Raw genomic sequence first — 20694 nt, 5'->3', positions numbered from 1 at the left:
ATTGATGGGGAGCAGTCCAAAGATCTGTGGGAGACATCTGAAGTGAGAGAAGAGTGCTGGGGGAGAAAGAGATGGGTTAGGATGATGTTGATTATAAGAAAATTCAACCATGCGCCTAAAGTAAGAAAGATCAGTTTTAGAAACACCTTCAGTGCCCTACTCCAGGCAATGGCCCAGGTGGGGTTGGGCCCTTTAATAACTCAGAAACTGGACCAATTTGATTCTACATGTAAATCTCATGTGTGGTGAAATTATCCTAAACATGTTTAGTACCTACAACTCAAAACAACTTAAACCAAACAATCCTGGAAACCACTTTGCAGTGAAGGAGAAAAGAGAAACCAAGTTAAAGTTTCAAGTCAGTGATCATCAGCCCTGCCCCGAGTACTTCAGCCTCTTCACTGAGGTATTGTCATGGGCTAAGTCCAGGCTAAATAGCAGATCCTGTAGTAATAGAACAAGTTGTTGAAAAGACTCTCCATCAGTCTTATGATTAGATTGATGGTGCTCAATAAATATTGAATTTATACCAGCAACAAGCTAAGCCTTACCTTCAGTTGCATGTTCAGGGTCTTCATTCCCTTCTGTGCTCCCATATTGACCGATGAACACAGTCACTTGGTGCACTTGTTTCAGAATTCAGAAAAGAGTTGCACTGTGACAGGAACGATTATTTTTATCCTTTTTTGAGGTTAATTTGCAATTTTCATGGAAAAACTGATCCAATGACTGAATATTCTTACCAAAACACCTATAAAATTTCTGGACAGTTCCCAGAAACCTATTAATAGGTGTAGTATTGACCCCTTCTGTTATCCTGAGTGCAAACCAATCAAACTGTGGGACGTGATCCTCCCAAGCCCAGAATCAAATGTAATGAGACTAAATCAGATTTGTTTTCTGCAACTATAAATAACTTGCCATAATTATAATGTTACTTTTTATTAAAAAGTTTCCACCTTCATTTATAGCCTAAAAGAATTTAACTTCAAACAGAGCCCCCAAGAACAGTATGCATGTTTAGCTAATACATTTTTTTTTCATGTTAATGTACTAAATAATGCTGAACTAAAATGATCTGCCGGCTGGTTTTCTTATACAACTTTAGGCCTTAATTTATTTTATTGTGGTAACTCAGGCGCCTATCATTTTAGAATCCAAACGCCGATTAAAAATTATTTCAATGGAACCCAATATGTGGGCTCCATGCAATTAATTTGGCTGATGATGTGTGGAATTATGACAGGCAGAAGGTAATTTCATGTCACATTTCATGTTGTGAGCTGTTACATGACAAAAAATGAATCTTGAATCAGATTGTTCAGCAGCAGCTTTCAAGAAGTCTTGGTGACTGGGTGCGAGGATGCATTGTTTCTCACCTATTGTTGTGGAGGTCTTGGTGGTGGAGATCCATGCGAACAGAGGTGGACTGTCCGCATGGTGACGAGAGGTGCCGCCTCACCCTTTCTCGTCACCTGGTGTAACTGGGTTTCAAATTTTGATTTTATCTCTAGTGAAGTGCCTGGAGATGGTTTACTATCTCAAACATGCTTTGTAAGTCCTAGTAGTACTTATTATGTTTCAACCAAGGTCAAATATCTCTGGATGCCTCTGTGGCTTGCTGGCTTTTTATAGATGATGCCAGACTGTTAAAATATAGCCAGTATCTTTGTTATCACCTGATGTCATTGACCAAGTTAAAATTGACCATTAGCTTTAATGTGATTAATCTTTTTTGTCTCTCCAGTGGAGGAATGAGGGTTCAAGTCTTAATATTTGTACCAACTGATCTGAGCACTTGAACTCACAGGACATGTAACATACATATCAAACAACTTTTAGCAATCAAATAATGAAAACATGATTTTCTAAAATATGCTGCTATATTAATATTTATAGATGTTACAATGTAAGGATCCTCAGTATAAATATAATTTTCAAAGGTTTATGGTTATTTAAATAACTTGGTGCAGGGTTAAATTATTTTATAAGCAGTACTTAATTTTAGTGAGTAATACAGATCTATAAAAGTTCATACAAATCCATTGTAACCAGATAAAATGAATTATACATTTACCTGGTGTTGAAATGCAGGATTGAAAGGTGGTTGGATTCACCGACAGGGTTCACCAATGAATCGTACAGTGAAACTGGATCATGTTTTCTTTCTTTATTTCTTGAAGTAAAACAGTCATCCATGAAAGTGATGCATACAAATAAATCTGGAATCCTAGTTAGAAAATGTCAATGCACTGTCAGGAAATTCCAGATTATATTCAACCAATAGTGAGACCTAGTAAAACATGTTGACCTGCCATATCTAAAGGAATTACTGCCTATCAGCTTATACTGGCACATTTGAGCTGTGAATCTCTGGATCTCATCAGCCCAGAGTCTTATGAAGGTTAGATCTTTAGACGTCCTTAAAGTGGAGTTAGATATATTTTTGAAAGATTGAGGGCTACGGAGATCTGAAACAAATGAGGAATTATGGCCTGGGTAATCACTCTTAACCATATAACACCGGTTCACTGATTTTGTGCGCCCTCTTCAGGCATTGGTCCCGGTAGATCTTCATTCAATAACGATGGGCGAATTCAATGCAGGTGGAATCAGTTGTAGAAATGTTTGTGAAATGTGCTGTTCAATACTTCTGGGCACATTCAATGCAGGGTCAATCTAAAATTTGAACCTCCCTGATTAACCTCCCACGAGGGACCTTGTCAAAGGCCTTTCTAAAGTCCATGTAGACAATTGCCTGTTATTTTTGTGTAACAATATTATTTGTCACCTAACACATGAGAAACATCTACATCTTGAAACACATGAGAAACATCTACATCTTGATAGGAATAAAAAGCATGGACTACTTCATTTTATCTTAGGACTGGGATCCTTGATGATCGTAATGAATGGCAGGGCAGGCCTGAGAGAACAGTCCTTTTTATTCACAATAAAGATAAGTACAAAGGAAAACCACTCTGTCTTTTTGCATTGTTAGTATCATATTCATGTGTACATTCCACTACTGAACATTGTTACGTTAATCATCTTATTTGATACGTAGCCCTATTGTGCCTCATGTAGCTTCCCATCTGCTGTCAGCGCCTCAATGTCTGATAGCAGAAGGACCCTAGACTAGCCATTTTCAACCTTTTTTTTGCTATTTACCCCCCTTCCCCCAGGTCTCTGCTCAATTTTATGCACCCGTTTCTCTGAAAAGCATTCATGTTTTAGTTTTTTTTTCCCATACTTCTCTTCTACCGACCACATAAAAATATTTATGGTACTTGAGGTAAAAAGAAAATAAGGCTTTTCCTTAAATGTGCCTTGGCCCCCAGGTGGGCTGTAGGGGCTCCGTTGAGAATGGCTGCCCTAGTTCTTTGCCTACTCTTGGTTCTCGTGTCACTGGAACGAGCTTCAAGTCAGATGCCACTGGATTCACCGTTTGAATGTAATAATCAACGCTTCAGACAAAGGATAGTGGTTGAGTTATTTTACTGCCATGATTTTTAATATTTAATATTTTATTCAGGTTATATTTCTATATTTTTAAATTTTATTATTTCAATTTATTTGAATAATTTTAAACATTTTCAGCTTTTGAACACAAATAAATCAATACTAAAGACTTTACGATAAACAATCAAAGGTCACCAGGGCAATGTAAGTGTTCAGACTTGGGATGGGATGTGGAGACTGACACAATGTTCCAAGTCGAAGACCGATACCATTTGCACCCATAGAATCAACCCACACAGCCCTCCTCAAGAATTAGGTGTGGATGGGCAGCAATCGCTTGCAACAAGTCAGATCTCTGTCTATGGGTGCAGGCATTGGAAATATTTGGTTATACTGCAGCTGTCTCTTAAATCTACCATTTCAGAAGTCCGTGGAAAATATGTTGATGATTTATCCAGACAAACTGAAGAATACAAACTTAATTTCATCTTGAACTAACAGGTTAGCAACTACAACTGTAAGGCCTGCAACTGTAAGTCTGCAGCACAGTTAGGTAGCAGTTAGTGCAATGCAAGCACAGAGCCAGTGACCCAGGTTCAAATCCAGTGCTGCCTGTGACCTGTGTGGGTTTTCCCCGGATGCTCTGGTTTCCGCCCACCCTCCAAAATATATGGGGTTGTAGGTTAATTGCATGTAATTGAGCAGCAGGAGTCTCAATGGCCGGAAATCAGCTTCTACTGTGTTGTAAATGTACAAGAAAAAGAAATACAGCATCAAGTCACTGAGAGTTCAAATAGGAAAGGGTGGGATTGAATCCCAGGGAAATGAGTCACAATGAGAAATATTCTTTTTTTTCACTTTGAGAAATACCAGATGTTTTCAGGATGTTTGCAATGTAGCATATATTTGAAGAGTACTGATTTAAAGAACCCAGCCCTAGAATTCCCTTAGCATTGGAAAAGGCATTTTAGGTTAATGGTTCCTGCTGGTTCAACGTACGTTTTCTTGCAAGTTCATTGCTTCCAAATTCTATAGAAACACAATCATCAAAAGGTAACAAATATTTGCTTTATGATTCCAGCATCTGCAGTATTTGTGTTTCTGCTAAAACTTGAAGTGAGACTGAATCTGCTGAGTAGTTATTGAACAATATTTAACACTGGATGGTATGGTTAGCACACCGCTAGTGCAATGCCAGCGACCCAGGTTTGTATTCGGCACTGTTTGTAAGGAGTTTGTACATTCATCCCCTGTCTGCATGGGTTTCCTCCGGGTGCTCCAGTATCTTCCCACTTTTAGAAAAAATGCATGGGTGAGTAGAGCAATTGGTGTATTTCGGGGGCACAAGCTCGTGGGCCGGAAGGGCTTGTTACCGTGCTATACATCTAAATTTTAAAATTCTTGAGGGCTGAAGAGGATTTCACAGGCGAGAGAGTCAAGGTAGATATGGCAGTGGAACCAAGGCTTCAAGGATTTCTTGAGGGCTTAAGGAAGAGGTCTGAGATTGACTGATGACCAGTTGAGGTGGGGCAGGGGTTGTGGTGGGCGGGGGGGGGGTTAGGAAAGAAGGGAGTTCTTGGGATCCAGATCAAATTGAGATCGACCATCAAAGGAGCAGTAAGAATTAAGGAGGGGTTTGAGAAAACTAGCACTGGGTGTATTTTTTACTAAAGGTGACCAACCATAAACTGGAACCTAATCTGGTACATCCCCTATAACCTTGGAGGGTTATAGATTTCCTTCCCTGAAGGATGGGAGTTTCTTGGTTATATTTGTCATTTTTGTAGGACTTGAACTCCAGATCATTTATCAAAACCTTTAGTCCTCATTCACTAATTTACCAACTGTACAGTAGAAGTCCTAAAATCCAGACTGCTTGGTGATAGGGTCTGTCTGTATTTTCAGATATTTGGGCGGTACTTTAAAAATTCAACTTTAAGGAGGAATAAAAAGAGATGAACAAGTAAATTTTAATAATTTGTTCAATAGCAAAAACAACATGCTTCATTTGAGTAGTTTTAAAGAAAAGGAAAAATGTCACTGTGACACACACACACACAAGAATCTGTTACATTTTAAAAATGTGAGAGTTTTCAAAAAGTTTGTAATTCTAGCATCTGGATTTTTGGCCTAGTGCTGTACTACCATTCCTCAAACATGGCTTGTCGCAGAGAGAGCAGCCACAATCTCACTGAATTGCTTTCTTAATAGGCGTTGGGAAGGTGGAGACCCCGGCGTATCTAATCAGAAGACCCCTACTAGTATCCTCCTGACACCAGATGGGAAGTACCACAGTTTTGGTTATGCAGCCAGAGACTTTTACCATGATCTGGATCCAAATGACTCAAAACAGTGGCTGTACTTTGAGAAGTTCAAAATGAAGCTCCATACAACCAGTGTAAGTTAGTTATTTCAATTTTACTTCATTTGTTTACTTAGTGTAACAATGTGAACTATAGTATCTGCTTTAAAAATAAAGCACATGTATAATTTTATCCTGAGGGCAAGTACTTGTAGTTTCAGAGAGTTGTGGGGGCTAGAGCATTTTCAAAGATGTGTGGGTATCATTATCATTAAGCATATTTAGGATGCATCACAGCTCCTCAATAACACATCTGTGCAGAGTTCCCCTCCATAAGCAGTAAAATTTAAAATTTAAATTCCTGCGCATGCCCCTGAAGTTGTTGAATAATGAGGGGGGATTTGAAAACAAGTGAGGGAACTTAAAAATAGCTCAAATGAGATGCATTGTAGATATAATGGATATAAAGTCAGGATGCAGACAGGAGAGATTTAGATGACTTTAAATTTACACAAGTGGAAGACAGGATGCCAGCCCTGAGGGTGATGGAACAGTTGAGCTGATGTAAAAAAGGTATATAAATGATTCTTACACAAACTATTTCAAGAAGGTACACGTAGAATATCAGCTTGGTAACATTGTTAGGATTTTCCTTTATAAATGAAGAATGGCCATTTGAAAATTGAATGTGTTATTACCTTGGGCACTTCTGTTTATTGGAGAGATATGCAGTAATACAGATCACTACTGATAGCTGATGGCAGTTTCCATCCTATTGAAGGTGGATGCTCTTCTCTGCCTCTGTGCCATGGTTCTGCGAATGAAAGTTTCTCTCCAGTATTTAGACAAACTGAACCTTCAATATAGTTAGTCTCACCAGGAAAGACAATTTGACCAGCACACATGGTCTTAAGGGATATGGAATTAAATGATGATCTTCTTGAATGTGGAGTAGGCTTTAAGATTTTGGATGGGCCACTCTTGTCCCATGTTTTTCTGTACAAGATATAAATCTGTTTTTCTTTAATTGAAAGCCCCGTACAAAAATAAGAAAATCAGTCAAAAACTAAGATTCAAGTCTGCACAATGGAATTTAACTTGGACAAGTGCAAGGTCTTACATTTTGGTCGGTTAAAGCAGGACAGGACTTACACAGTGGATGGTGGAGCCCAGGGCAGCATTGAGGGATAGGGAAACCTGAGGTACAGTAAACAGTTTTTGGAAAGTGGCAATGCAGGTAGACAAGGTAGTGCAGAAGGTGTAATGCAAACTTGCCTTCATCAAATAAGGCACTGGGTATAGGAGCATGGGCATCATGTTACAACAGTACAAGGCTGTGGTGAGACTGCACTTCGAGTATTGTGTGTAGTTCTGGTCATTCAGCTGTAGCAACTACAGAAAAGATTCACAAGAATGTTACCAGCACTTGGAAGCTTGAATTATATGTTGAGGCTGGTTAGACTGCAACGTTTTTTCCCTGGAGCAAAGGAAGCTAAAGAAGGACCTTACAGAGGTTTATAAAATCATGTGAGGAATCTAAAACTAGGAGGCATAAATTTAAGGTGAGAGGAGAAAGATTTAAAAGGAACCTGGGGTACCTTATTCACACAGAGGGTGATGGGTATATGGAACAAGCTGCCAGAGGAAGTGGTAGAGGTGGGAAAATTATTAATGTTTACATAGATGCATGGAGAGGAAAAGTTGAGCAGGACTAGGGCTAGCTAGGTTGACATGGACAAGTTGGGCAGAAAGGCCCGTGTTTGCTGTAGAACTCCAAGACTTGATCCTGCATTTTCTGGAATATTGCCTAGCTTCTACAGAATGTACCAAAGTCTGGATCTAAAATTGGCTGTTTAATAATAACTGGACCCTAATAACAATCCTATTCTGAACCACTCCACCAAACTCTGTTTGGTCCCCGCCCCTCAATAAAAGATGGAATTGCCAATCCAAGCAAGTTAGTTTTGGGCCTCCACATACATAGATTGGTAGTTGGAATCCTGACCATTTCTAAGAAATGGTCTCTAAATCTAAACAAGATTCTGGCATTTGTTTTGCAGCAAGTACAGTCTGCAATTTGGAATGAACTAGACATCTATATAATCATGCTTAATACAAGGCAGCTTTAAATTAAAAAGGAATGCATATGTTTTGATGATCAATTGGCTTCTTTACTTAAGCCTTATTTTTGGCCCATTCAGAACCAACTGGGCTCAAAGAAAATCTGAATCCTTGACTGATTTAAAAATAACCTCTATTACTATTATAGAGGGCTTCCCAGTTCCAGTCTGAAGCCTAATATAATGGTAGACAACCTCTTATTTCCTCCATAGTTGTAATTAGGGTGGAGATCAAAGATACTGCCCTGGCGATTTGGTTGATCCATCTTATTTTCCAAATTACTACAGACTGAAATTAACCCATTTGAAAGATGTCTATTCAAGCATTAGGAATTTACATTTGTTGTATTATAATAGAGCAGGCCACTTTAAACTTCTGAAATAGCTTTTTGCCGAATGACAGTCTTATGCAAAACAGTGTGAAAGATATCACAGTCTACTATAAATTTTAAATCCTTTCTTAAATCACATATTATATTAAAGCACACCTCCCAGAGATGCTGGATTAGTTTCAATTCGCCTAAAGTAGAAGCCGTTCCCCAGATGATGCTATAGCCTTGTCGCTTCACTCCGTCCTGGCCCACATGAAGAACAACGCCCCATATGTTCATTAATTCCAGCTCAGCATTAACACGATCATTCCCTAGAGGCTGGTGGAGAAGCTGTTCTCACTGGAACTCAACACACCTCTTTGTAGCTGGATCCTGGACTTCCTAATGAAAAGACCACAGTCTGTCTGGGTCAGAGCAGAATATCGAGGACCATCACCCTGAGCACTGGTGCACCTCAGGGCTGTGTGCTCCGCCCATTCCTGTTCATGATACTGACCTTTGACTGCATCACCAGATCCAGCTCCATCAGTGTCATCAAGTTGTCCTCATCAACACTAACGATGAATCACGCTACAGAGAAGAGGTGGAAAATCTTGTGAAATTATGCAAGAGTAACAACCTGAGTCTCAATGTGGACAAGACAAAGGAGATGATCATGGACTTTCCAGGAGGACCAGGTCAATAGCTCAAGTAGAGAGGGAGTGGAGAGCACCAAGTTCCTTGGAGTTCACTTAACTAATGACCCTATCGTGTCACTTTTCAGGAAGGCGCAACAGTACTGAATTTCCTGAGAAGACTGAAGCAGGCCACCATTCTATCAGTCTTCTATAGGAGCTCTATCGAGAGCGTCCTGGCCAGCTACATCACAGTGTGGTACAGTTGCTGTAGAGAAATAGATCGGAGGTCAATCCACAACACTATGAGTAGAAGGGAGGCTCACTGGAGTCTCCCTCCCCCTCCTCCATCAATGTGATCTACTGGGATCGTTGTTTGAAGGGGGTGTGCAAAATCATTGAGGACTCCTTCCACCCTGCACACAGCATCTTTCAGCTGCTCCAACTGGGAAGAGATACAGGAATGTCAGAGCCAGCTCCACCAGGCTGAGGAAAAGTTTCTTCCCATGGCAGTGAGAATGCTGAACGACCAAAGGAACTGCTCCCACTAACCAACCAAGATTTTCAATTGTACAAAATAAAATTTATTTATTTGCATAGATCAAATATTTGTCCTGCATACGTATTATATAGTATTATGTGCGCTGTGTCTGCTTGCATGTTTTACACCGAGGACTGGAGAATGCTGTTTTGTCAGGTTGCACTTGTATAATCAGATAACAATAAACTTGACTCGACCTGACTTGATATATGTATTGAACGCAAAGTGGTCCTAATGCGAATGAGGGTGATGGATAGGGGAGGAGGAGGAGGGGGAGTGGTAGTATAGTAGGGGCTGAATGCCTTTTCTATTGAGATGAATGCAGCAGAACAAACATCGACATTGATCAGGAATTTTCTGAGTTCACTGTGTAACCCAGATGCCATAGCAACAGCGTGCTCATCTTGAATTGATCACCACTCCACACCTTACCTCATTTATGAAGAATCGCAACAATTTTTAGTTTGTTTCTTGCATTAGCCATCTGCAAAAACACTGGGAGAGGATTGGCTCATGAGATGGACTTAGGCTTCCATTGATGATGAATTTCTGTACCAAAACCAGATGGTCAGTAGGTGGAGCACACAAAGCTATCCAACACTGAGACAAGTGCAATTGGTCCTGGCAGCCAATCACCATGGTTCTGTCAGGCAGTCACTGTTTCTGCAAATGATTAGGTATGGGTATGGTATTGATCACCATTCACATTCAGATATGTTCAACTCTGTGGGGGTGGACATACTGTGATCCTATTGGATAAAAGAATCATGTGATATTCTTGCTTTGGAATAATGACACTGACTGGAATAAGCAGTTTGTAACAAGTGTTTTTCATTGGTTACATATTGCTGCTTACAAATAAGTTGCCACCTCTTTTGCTGTATGTTACTAAATATATTTGTAAAGATATTTCATTGTAAAGACATTACATTGAGGATAGGATAGGGTATGTTTTTCTCCTGCATTGTTGAAGGACATTGATGATTCTCCCTTTGCAAATGTTTGAGTTCTTTTCTCTAAGCTTTTCATGTAGACTGGTGGGAATGTACTATAGTAAAATACACCACAGTGGAATGAAATGGATGTATCAACATATCATTAAATAACCATGTCCACCAAGGTGAGTGTGTCAGGGTTGAATGGGAGTATGATAATAGGACTAGCAAGATGGGCTACAATGGAGAACTTGACAAGCGTAACCTAAGCTCATCCTATTCAGCTTCAACCTTGAATGAATGGAAGTTTCTCTTGAGCAACAAATAATGTGAATGTTAGAGGAGATGACAGGGTGAGACGACGTGATATGTGAAAGAGCAATACTCTTAATGAAGATTCGATGAGAAGGTGATGGAGCACTGACAAATCTTGGGGAACACAAGAAAAATGATATCATGCTTAAAAATACTGCACGGAAACTGATAAATTACTTTAACACAGCAACAAGAAATAGCTGAAGGAATAGTTGGCCAATCATTACATGGAGAGCCAGTAATTCTGAACCTAGCAAGCAACTGTTTGAAACTGGGTTTAGAGTTTAGACAGAAGCCTAGGATCTTTGAATTCCCATGTGATTACAGGTTACCATAAGGCTTTCTATTAACACATTCTTGCAATCAATTAAGTTTTCATTTTGCAAAGAAGCTTACAGTGGATGAAACTGAAAAAAAGAAAGTTAATAGCGAGCTGCAAAAATAATGCAGAGTTTTGTAACAAGTGGAAAATTATGGAGTCACTTTTTACTAACATAACAACCTTTGAACTGTGGTTCAATCCATTAACTAAAATATCTCCCATGTGAGTCTCATGTGGTATTGGGTAAAGTACAGAAACAGATTAAAAATCAGCTTTTATTGCAACAATAGAACACCGCACCAAAGAAACAGGCCCTTCAGTCCATCTAGTCCCTGCTGAACTATTTATTCTGCTTCTTCCCATTGGTCTGCACCTGGACCATAACTGTCCATATCCCTTCCAATGTTCTCTTAATTGTTGCATTCACTGCCTCCACTGGCAGCTCGTTCAGCAAAGGTACCAACTTCTGAGGAAAGATGTTCCCCCTTAATGTTCTCCTTAAACATTTCACCTTTGACACATGTCCTCTATTCTTGTCTCACCCAATCTCAGAGGAGAAAGCCTGTTTGCCTTGCAATCTATGCCTCTTGTTACCTTGTGGACAATAAGGCATTCACACAAGGAATGCCCAAGGCTTGTTAATCCTTCCACAAGACAAGGATGGTTTTTGGGCAACAAAATGATGGTTGTACTATATCCAAGCAATCGTTCCTCACACGGTCATATACTAAAGCCTTAACCTCCCACCAGACATCTGCTGCTCCATCTACGGAACAAATTGATACCTCATTGGCAATCCCGGAATCTGTAAAACCACCCAAATCACCCTCAATCCCAGAGTTTAGCCAAATAAGAAAGAGTGATTAAAAAGAACTAGGGGAGCAAAATTAAGCCATGGGATGGCCTGCTGAGCTGATAAAGTAAATTCCAAAAACTTACTATTCCACTCTTATCCTTCACTATTTGAACTGGATCTTTTTTTGTGATCCAGCAGGTTCAGATAAGTGGGGATTGACACATGTACCTCATCTCTATGATATCAAATGGTAACTATAGCCGAGCATGTTAACCCAGCCCATGTTATGGATGCCGCAGTGCTGAAATAAAGTCCTCTACTTCACCACACAAAGAATATTTATAACTCCCACATCTCATGCTCCACCGCACTCTCAGAATTCCCATTCCTTGACTTATATTCAAGACTAATTTTATGGTTCTCCATCTTAATAGAATTTAAAATGGGGCAGGATATATTATAGTCACACAGTTTATTCTGCCAACTCATTCTCTGTCTGTAAAAGATAGAAAATTGCCCTTAAGCCTTTTTGAATAGTTTGTACAGGGTCAGGGTTGAGAAGAACACTTTGTAGAAGTATGGATACATTTTCTGTAATGTCCGAGGAACATTATTCTTCTCAAGAGCTGTATTGAAACATTGTTCAGCAAAATTAACACTCAAAAAGATGTCAGTGTAGCTATTTGATTGCAGGACAATAAGTTATCTTCAAAAAGGAATTGCTTTTTAGAGCCCTGCCTTGATTTGGAGTATGCTATGTGTGCCTAACTAGAGTTACATCTCCATCAAAGCTTGGTCAATTATTCCTCTATGGAACTACTATAGTGTGAAACAGTTACTTCTTTTTCTGTCACCTAGGATCTCACAATTGAGACAGAACTGGAAGCCGCCAATGGGAAAAAGGTCAAAGCTATCGAAATTTTTGCTTGTGCGCTAATGTTCTTTAAAGACCATGCCATACAGGTGTGTTGAAAACAAAAAAAAAAGACTTAAATAAAGTAATTTCCTTAATGGAAGGGTTTTAATCACATATATATTGAAATTTATATTGTTTAGTACTGTGCTGGTTAATAATGGAAGCAAAATAATATAGGTTTTACAGCTTGATTCAAAAGACATAAAGATTCAGTAGCTAAGAAATCTGATACCTCTTGTGAATAAGTGCTTTCTCTCAAGGCTCTGGAGTGATTTTGAGTTCTGAAAAGATCTGGGTAATGTAACATTTGCTAGTAAAGCTTTGGTTTTGATTTCATGGTTTCAACAGACATACTGACCCTCACAAATATCCATATCTTCACTCTTTCATCTTCATAATTCTTCAACCCCTACATTGCCATTTGCCAAAGGAAATGGATTCAAGAGCTGATGGCAAAAATGGTGTTTCAAATTGCTGGAGTTTCCAGTATATTAAACAGATACCTCAAATAAAGTAATAACTCTCTCTCTCCCTCTCTCTCTCTCTCTCCCCCTCCCCTCAGCTCTCTCTCTCTCTCTCTCTCTCTATCACACACACACTCTCTCTCTCTCACACTCTCTCTCTCTCTCTCCCCCTCCCCTCAGCTCTCTCTTTCTCTCTCTCACACACACACACACTCTCTCTCTCTCACTCTCTCTCTCTCACACTCTCTCACACACACTCTCTCTCACTCTCTCTCTCTCTCTCTCTCTCTCTCTCTCTCTCTCTCATTCATATATTTTGAAAATATCAAAATTGTCCTATAAAAATGATAGACATACTTTAAGAGTGGCAATACTTAAAACAAATAACTGAAATTTCAAGCAAATAAAATGCAGGAAAGCTATCACTGACACCATTCTATTTTCAGGAGCTGAGTGATCAGGCTGGTTCACAATTTGGGAGCTCGGAGGTCAGATGGGTCATTACAGTGCCAGCTATATGGAAACAACCTGCAAAGCAATTCATGAGGCATGCAGCCTATAAAGTAAGTTATAAGCAGTGTAAGCCTCAAGGCATAATGTCACAAATGATTCAGTAAGACTCACAGAGATGTTACAGCATAGATTGAATTATTGCAACTTTCTAAAAGATTAACTCCACTTTGAGTCCAGTTTTGGTTGTCTCACTTTAGAAAGGAAGCAGTTGCACTGAGGAGAGTGTAGAGCAAATTTACCACCACATTGACTGGACTCAAGAAATTTAATTATGGGGATAGATAGGATAGGTTGCAGTTGTTAACTTTAGAGCAAAAGAGACTAAGTGGTGCAAAACAAGAAAAGTATCTGCAAATGCTAGGGTCCAATGCAATACATAGAAGTACTGGAAGAACTAAATTGTGACTTGAGAAAAGTATACTGTATAAGAATATGAGAGGCATTAACATGGCAGATACAGTAAAATCCCCAATATCTGGCACCTACAGGGATCACAGATGTGCGATGTGTGAATCTTCCAGTTGACAGAGACTCGCTCTTCCAATGCCGAACTAATACACCTGCATTAAGAATATAATGTTTAAAAGACAAAAGACAGTGCAAAATTTGTAAAGTTATAGTCTTTAATTATGAAGTTCACTTTAATCAAGTAATTCCCATAACTTACAAAATTTAAATTTAAATTCGAACCCTGATCACTGGCGCTGTAATAGAGTTGTGCTAGCCAGCCATTACATTAACCATGCCGGTGTCAAAATTAACCCCTCCTCCCCCAGGTTTACAGATAAAACCTTATTCAATTACTAAATACTATCAAAAATAAAGACTCTTACTAGGCAGGGATAAGGAGACACTATGGAAGAGTCACCCCAGCATCAACCTGCTCTTCATCCTGATGTCCCAATCAGACTCTTGGTACAGCCAGACTCACCTCCACGTAAGTGTCTTGGTCAGATCCTCGGTGCACCTTTGTTACACTGACAAGCCGACCCACCTCCACGCAAGTGGTGATAGCAAAAAGAACGTATGTGCATTGAGGGGCATTGCTAATTCAGCGGGGTGCACGTCCAATGAAGTTTCAGCATTCTCTAACCAGGGAAGTGGTTGAGGCTGCCTCATTAAACCTGTTTAAAATTTGGTTAGATAAATTTTTACACGATAGAAGAATTAGGGGATATGAGGAGAAGGCAGGTAGGTGGAGTTAGGTCATAAATTAGATCAGCCATGATCGTATTGAATGGCGGAGCAGGCTCGATGGGCCATTTTTGGCCTACTCCTGTTCCTACTTCCTATGTTCCTATGTTCCATTCTTCAGTGGAGTCCATCTGCCCAGTCTTGTATGTTATAATTATTCATTTATTCCTTGTTTTTTTGTTTGAATTTCCAGTTGATTGAATTCCAGATAATGGGGATTTCACTGTATATATTTTTCACAGTGTGGATTCAAAAACAAGAAGACGTAAGCGTAAAGTAGGAGGCAGAAGGTTCAGAGGGGATATGAAGGGTACATTATTTACATAATGGTTGCAGCTCAACCAGTTCTGAGTGCTGAGTGACAAAGACAGAGGACAAGGAAACACGAGTTCAATTTTAATAAGCGTGCAGCATAATACAGTTCAGGACTACTAGATTTTCAAAAAGGTGTTTTATTTACTGCTGCCAGTTAATCCGGTTTTGCCTATGTTATGCCCTGTCTATCTTGCTAACCTAACAGATTGCAAGTTTTCATCCACACAATACTAGATTAAGAATGTTCTTCAATTATTTTAATAAAATGGAAATTGCTGGGGGTCAGATAACATCTGCAAGAGTTGTTCTGCCAGATTAACACCCTTGTGGTGACTGAAACTTTTTCCCTTCAGTAAGTTATGAAGGAATGTGAAAATCTGTGAAAGAACATTGGTAGAAAAAATGAAGCCAGGTGTTGCTTAAAATAACAACTGGGGGAGCTGGTGCGACAGATCCAAGAGTAAAAGAATCAAGACAGGAAATAGAAAAGATGAACAAAACCACTTAGGGGCCCTAATACTTCAATCAAATTTGGGTCTGCAGTTGATAAAAGTTGCAAATGAGAGGTCAACTTTGGCACAGGAAATGTGAAATGTGGAATTTTATTTGTGAAGTGCCATAGAATTTATACATTTATGGGATCAAATCCAATTTAGATATCAAGGTTTACTTTTGAGAATGTATTATCTGAAAGTCAAGCTATGCTTCACTAGAATGAAAGGGCTACAATTCATTGTGAAGGCAGGATAGTCTTCCTTTTAAATTAAAATAGAAAATACTGAACTTCTTAGCAGATCAGGGAGCATTTGTAAGGAGGGAAACAGAGTTACCTGAGAGGCCAACCATCCGAGTTAACTCTGTGATTAAAAGGAAAATAGTAATTTACAGATTAGTGTAAATATTAATAATCAAGACACCAGTGTGAACAATGGCACAGCTGCACACTGCTGTGTCATGAAAAGAGATTTGTATAATCAGATGTAAGGTGAAGTTAGCCAGAAGCACTTTAAATTGTGAACAAACTCTGTCAGGCCTTGTGAATATGATGTGAAATAAAATGTGCCATCCTCTAGAATGAGCAAAGGGGAAGTGTGTGCCATTTATTATGGTTGAGTGATTTGAGAATGAATTGGAAAAAACGTCTTCAATGTGTATACAATAAAATCCAATTCTATGCTCAACTTACTACAGACCTTAGTGCAGTGCTGACACTAGCTCAGCAGCTATTAAAGAAAGAGGTTGCGACCATCAAATTTAAAAAAATCTCTGCAAGAAGATTGACGAGAGCATTGTTGTGGATGTGGTATCAGCAAGGCATTTGATAAGGCTCTTCACAGTGGGCTGCTCTGGAAGATTAGGTTGCATGGGATCCAAGGTGAGATAGCGGAGCAGACAAGATTTACAAGTACGTTGCCAGGATGTGGGGACCTGATCAATAAAGAAAGGCAGAGCAGGCTAAGCCTTTATTCCTTGGAGCGCAGGAGGAGGAGGGTGATCTCACGGAGGTCTACAAAATCATGAGAGGAATGGATTAGGTGAATACAAGAAGTCTTTTGCACAGAAAAGGAAAAACAGTAACCCGAAAATATAGGTTTAAGATGAAGGGGAGAGATTTAACAAGAACCTGAGCAGTATTTTTTTTTAAGCAGAGGGTGAGAGTGTATGGAACGGGTTGGTGGGGCAGTTGAGGCAGATTCTATTGCAATATTTCAGAGAACAATGGACGGGGACTTAGAAACATAGAAACGTAGAAACATAGAAGATAGGGAGCAGGAGTAGGTCACTCGACCCTTCGAGCCTGCTCCACCATTCAACGAGATCTTAAAGTTCAGTACCCCGTCCCCGCCTTCTCTCCGTAACCTTTAATACCCTTATACTGAAGAAATAGATCTAATTCCCTCTTAAATATATTTAATGAACCTGCCTCTACTGTCCTCTGTGGCAATGAATTCCACAGATTCACCACCCTCTGGGTAAAGAAATTCCTCCCATCTCGGTCCTAAATGATTTGCCTATTATCCTCAAACCATGGCCCCGGGTTCTGGATTTTCCCATCATTGGAAACATCCCATCTGCATCCACTCTGTCCAGTCCTGCCAGAATTTTATATGTCTCTATGAGATCCCCTCTCAATCTTCTAAACTCCAGCGAGTACAATCCCAATTTGCACAATCTTTCCTCATAAGTCATTCCTGCCATTCCAGGTATCAGCCTGGTGAATCGCCTCTGCACTCCCTCCATTGCAAGAACATCCTTCCTTAGATAAGGTGACCAAAACTGCACACAATACTCCAGGTGGGGTCTCACCAAGGCCCTGTTCAGCTGCAGTAAGGTATCCTTGTTCCTAGACTCAAACCCTCTTGATATGAAGGCCAACATACCATTTGCCTTTTTAACCGCCTGCTGTACCTGCATGCTCGCCTTCAGAGACTGGTGTACAAGTACCCCTAGGTCTCTCTGCACTTCCCCATCTCTTAATCTATTGCCATTCAAATAGTAATCTGCCCTCCGGTTTGTATTACCAAAGTGGATAACCTCACATTGTAGTGCATTTGCCATGTATCTGCCCAGTCCCTCAATTTATCCAAATCACACTGGAGCTTCCTGACTTCTAGCTTAGTGTCATCTGGAGATATTTGGAGATATTACATCCAATCCCCTCATCCAGATCATTAATGTAAATTGTGAACAGCTGGGGTCCCAGTACAGATCCCTGTGGCACCCCACTGGTCACCGCCTACCACTCAGAAAATGAGCCATTTATCCCAACTCTCTGTCTTCTACCTGCCAGCCAGTTCTCAATCCACATCAATACTTTGCCCCCAATCCCATGAGCCTTGATTTTGTAAGCCAGTCGTTTATGCGGGACCTTATCGAAGGCCTTTTTGAAGTCCAGGTACACCACATCCACTGGCTCTCCCCCATCTATTTTATCTGTCACCATCTCAAAGAATTCCAATAGATTTGTCAAGCACGATTTACCTTTTGTAAATCCATGTTGACTCTGTCTGATCCCTTCTCTGCTAGTCATATGCTCCGCTATTACATCCTTAATAATGGATCCTTAATAATGTAAGGCTCACCGGCCTATAATTCCTCGCTTTTTCTCTACCCCCTTTTTTAAATAGTGGGGTAACATTAGCTACCCTCCAATCCATGGGTACTGATCCTGAGTCTATCGAGCTCTGGAAAATAATTCTTAAAGCATCTGCTATCTGAATGGCCACTTCCTTAAGTACTCTAGGATGTAGATTATCAGGCCCTTGGGATTTATCTGCCTTCAATCCCATCAATTTCCCCAAGACCATGTCCTTAGAGATACTGATTTCTTTCAGTTCCTCCCTTGCTTTAGTCTCTATGTTTCCCAACATCCTTGGGAGGTTATTTGTATCCTCTCTTGTAAAAACAGAACTAAAGTAAGAATTTAATTGGTCTGCCATTTCCTTATTCCCCATTATATATTCCCCTGATTCCGACTGCAAAGGACCTACTCTGGATTTCACCAATCTTTTCCTCTTGACATATTTATAAAAGCTTTTGCAGTCGGTTTTTATATTTGCCACAAGCTTACTTTCGTAATTTATTTTTGCTCTCTTGATTAATCCCTTTGTCCTCCTTTGGTGCATCTTGAACTGCTCCCAGTCTTCGGTTGTGGTACTTTTTTTGGCCAATTGATATGCTCTCTCTTTGGACCTAATGCTGTCTCTAATTTCCCTTGTTATCCACGGTTGAGTCACCTTTTTTGGTTTATTTTTATGCCAAACCGGATAGGATAGGATAGGATAGGCCAAACATAGGCAGTGGGACTAGTGTGGGTGGGACATTTTGGTCAGTTTGGGCAAGTGAGCCAACAGGCCTGTTTCCATGCTGCATGTCTCGATGATTCTAATATCTCAGCAGCAAATTATTGTTAGTGCATTATGGCACGGGTGGAGTGCTAAAACTTGCTTGCGATGTATTCAATGTGGAGGTGGGTAGTGATTCACTCTGATGTTTGAAGTATGTATGAGAAGTTTAATGCTTAGCGTAGCCCACACACTGACCAGTAGTGAAAATTACACACCGATGGAGGTGGAAAGACCATTCACATGAGTTATTGATCAAATGCTGCTTCACAGCAAACATTATGACAAGAGAGGGTTCAGTACTTATGATCTTCATAATTCTGTTCTGTTATTCAAGAGTGGGATAAATACTTAGAAAGGAAAATGCTTAAAATTAGGAAGGATAATTCATAATTCAGTGCCATAAAATGGAAGTGATGGCACTGAGAGTCGACGTCAGGATATCTTGTTTGGCTCGTTGGAATTAAAAGGATTGAACTACAGTGTTCTGGCAGTGTACGGCAGTGGTCCAGAGAAATGCTGTTTCATCTGGTTGTATATGCATAGTCAGATGATGATAAACTTGAACTTAAAAAAAGAATTGGACCACTAAAATATTACCCGTAATATGCTCTGTTTGCCCTGCTGTGCATTTATGGCATTTTGTGTTTCTATTTCAGTTTTCCTGCTTCTGCAATCATTTACATTTGGTCTAGGAGTGGGTTGAATCACCTCCTCATGATCTTAGGTTCCTGTTAGACCGGACTAATGCTTTTTCCTTTGCTTCTCTCCCACAGGCAGGTCTGGCCTCTCCTGATGGCCCAGAACAGCTCATTATTGCTCTTGAACCTGAAGCTGCCTCCATCTATTGCCGGAAACTCCGCCTTCATCAGATGATTGACCTCAGTGCCAAGGAGGCTGTCAATGGATACAACCCCACTGAAACACTTGCATCTGGAATAACACATGGTATCTTTGCCTGAGGGATCAAATATCAAAACATTTCTTCTTTGATATAAAGCAGTATTAGGAAAAATAGAATATAGCAGAAGATTCCTAATCGTTGACTTCCATATTTCAAGTTGCACTTTGGCCCAACTCTTCCATGGCAATATAGCTGACCTTTTTGCCTATATTTGGCCCACATCCCTCTAAATCTTTCCTATCCAAGTAACTGTCTGAATGCCTTTGGAATGTCACAATTATCCTCACTTCTAACATTTTCTCTGCATTTATTCCATATACCCATAGCTCTCAATGTAAAGATGATTCCTCACAGGCCCCTTTTAAATCTTTCCCCTCTCATCTTAAATTTATGCCCTCTAGCATTAGATTCACCTATCCTGGCGAACAAACATTATGTCTATTTACCTTAGCTATGCCCCTCATGATTTTCTAAATCTATATAAAGTCCTTTCTGATCGCCTATGCTCCAGGGAGAAAAATCCCAGCCTATCTAGCCTCTACATATAATTCAAGCCCATCAGTTGCGGTAACATTCTCATTAATCTTAGACATAAAACATAGACTACTGTAGCACAGCATACGTCATTTGGCTCACGATATTATGCCAACCTCTACACACCTATTCACCAAATGAAACCTTCCCTTATTCACATCCATAACCCTCTATTTTTCTTGCATTCATGTAACCTCTCTTTCAAATGTCCCTATTGTGCCAATCTCCACCACGACCCCTAGAAATACCTTCCAGGCACCCGCCACTCTC

General features: G+C 40.0%; 1 protein-coding gene across 6 annotated transcripts in view; it reads left to right on the top strand.

Moving 5' to 3' along the window:
- Positions 1-20694, top strand: part of hspa12a (heat shock protein 12A) — a 90282-nt gene that overhangs the window by 47978 nt on the left and 21610 nt on the right. For 4 of the 6 annotated variants that reach the window (XM_069900031.1, XM_069900032.1, XM_069900030.1 and 1 more), the window contains 4 exons: positions 5674-5860; positions 12598-12702; positions 13566-13682; positions 19763-19934. In XM_069900031.1, the coding sequence (XP_069756132.1) occupies positions 5674-5860; positions 12598-12702; positions 13566-13682; positions 19763-19934 (581 nt within the window). Of the gene's footprint in view, positions 1-3072; positions 4669-5673; positions 5861-12597; positions 12703-13565; positions 13683-19762; positions 19935-20694 lie in introns of those variants that run through there. The other 2 variants (XM_069900035.1, XM_069900034.1) reach the window with 2 other exon arrangements.

Source organism: Narcine bancroftii, chromosome 10 (assembly GCF_036971445.1).
Source record: "Narcine bancroftii isolate sNarBan1 chromosome 10, sNarBan1.hap1, whole genome shotgun sequence".
NCBI classification, from domain to species: Eukaryota; Metazoa; Chordata; class Chondrichthyes; order Torpediniformes; family Narcinidae; genus Narcine; species Narcine bancroftii.
Note: the sequence above shows the minus strand (reverse complement) of the source record. Positions and strands in the feature narration are given on the sequence as shown.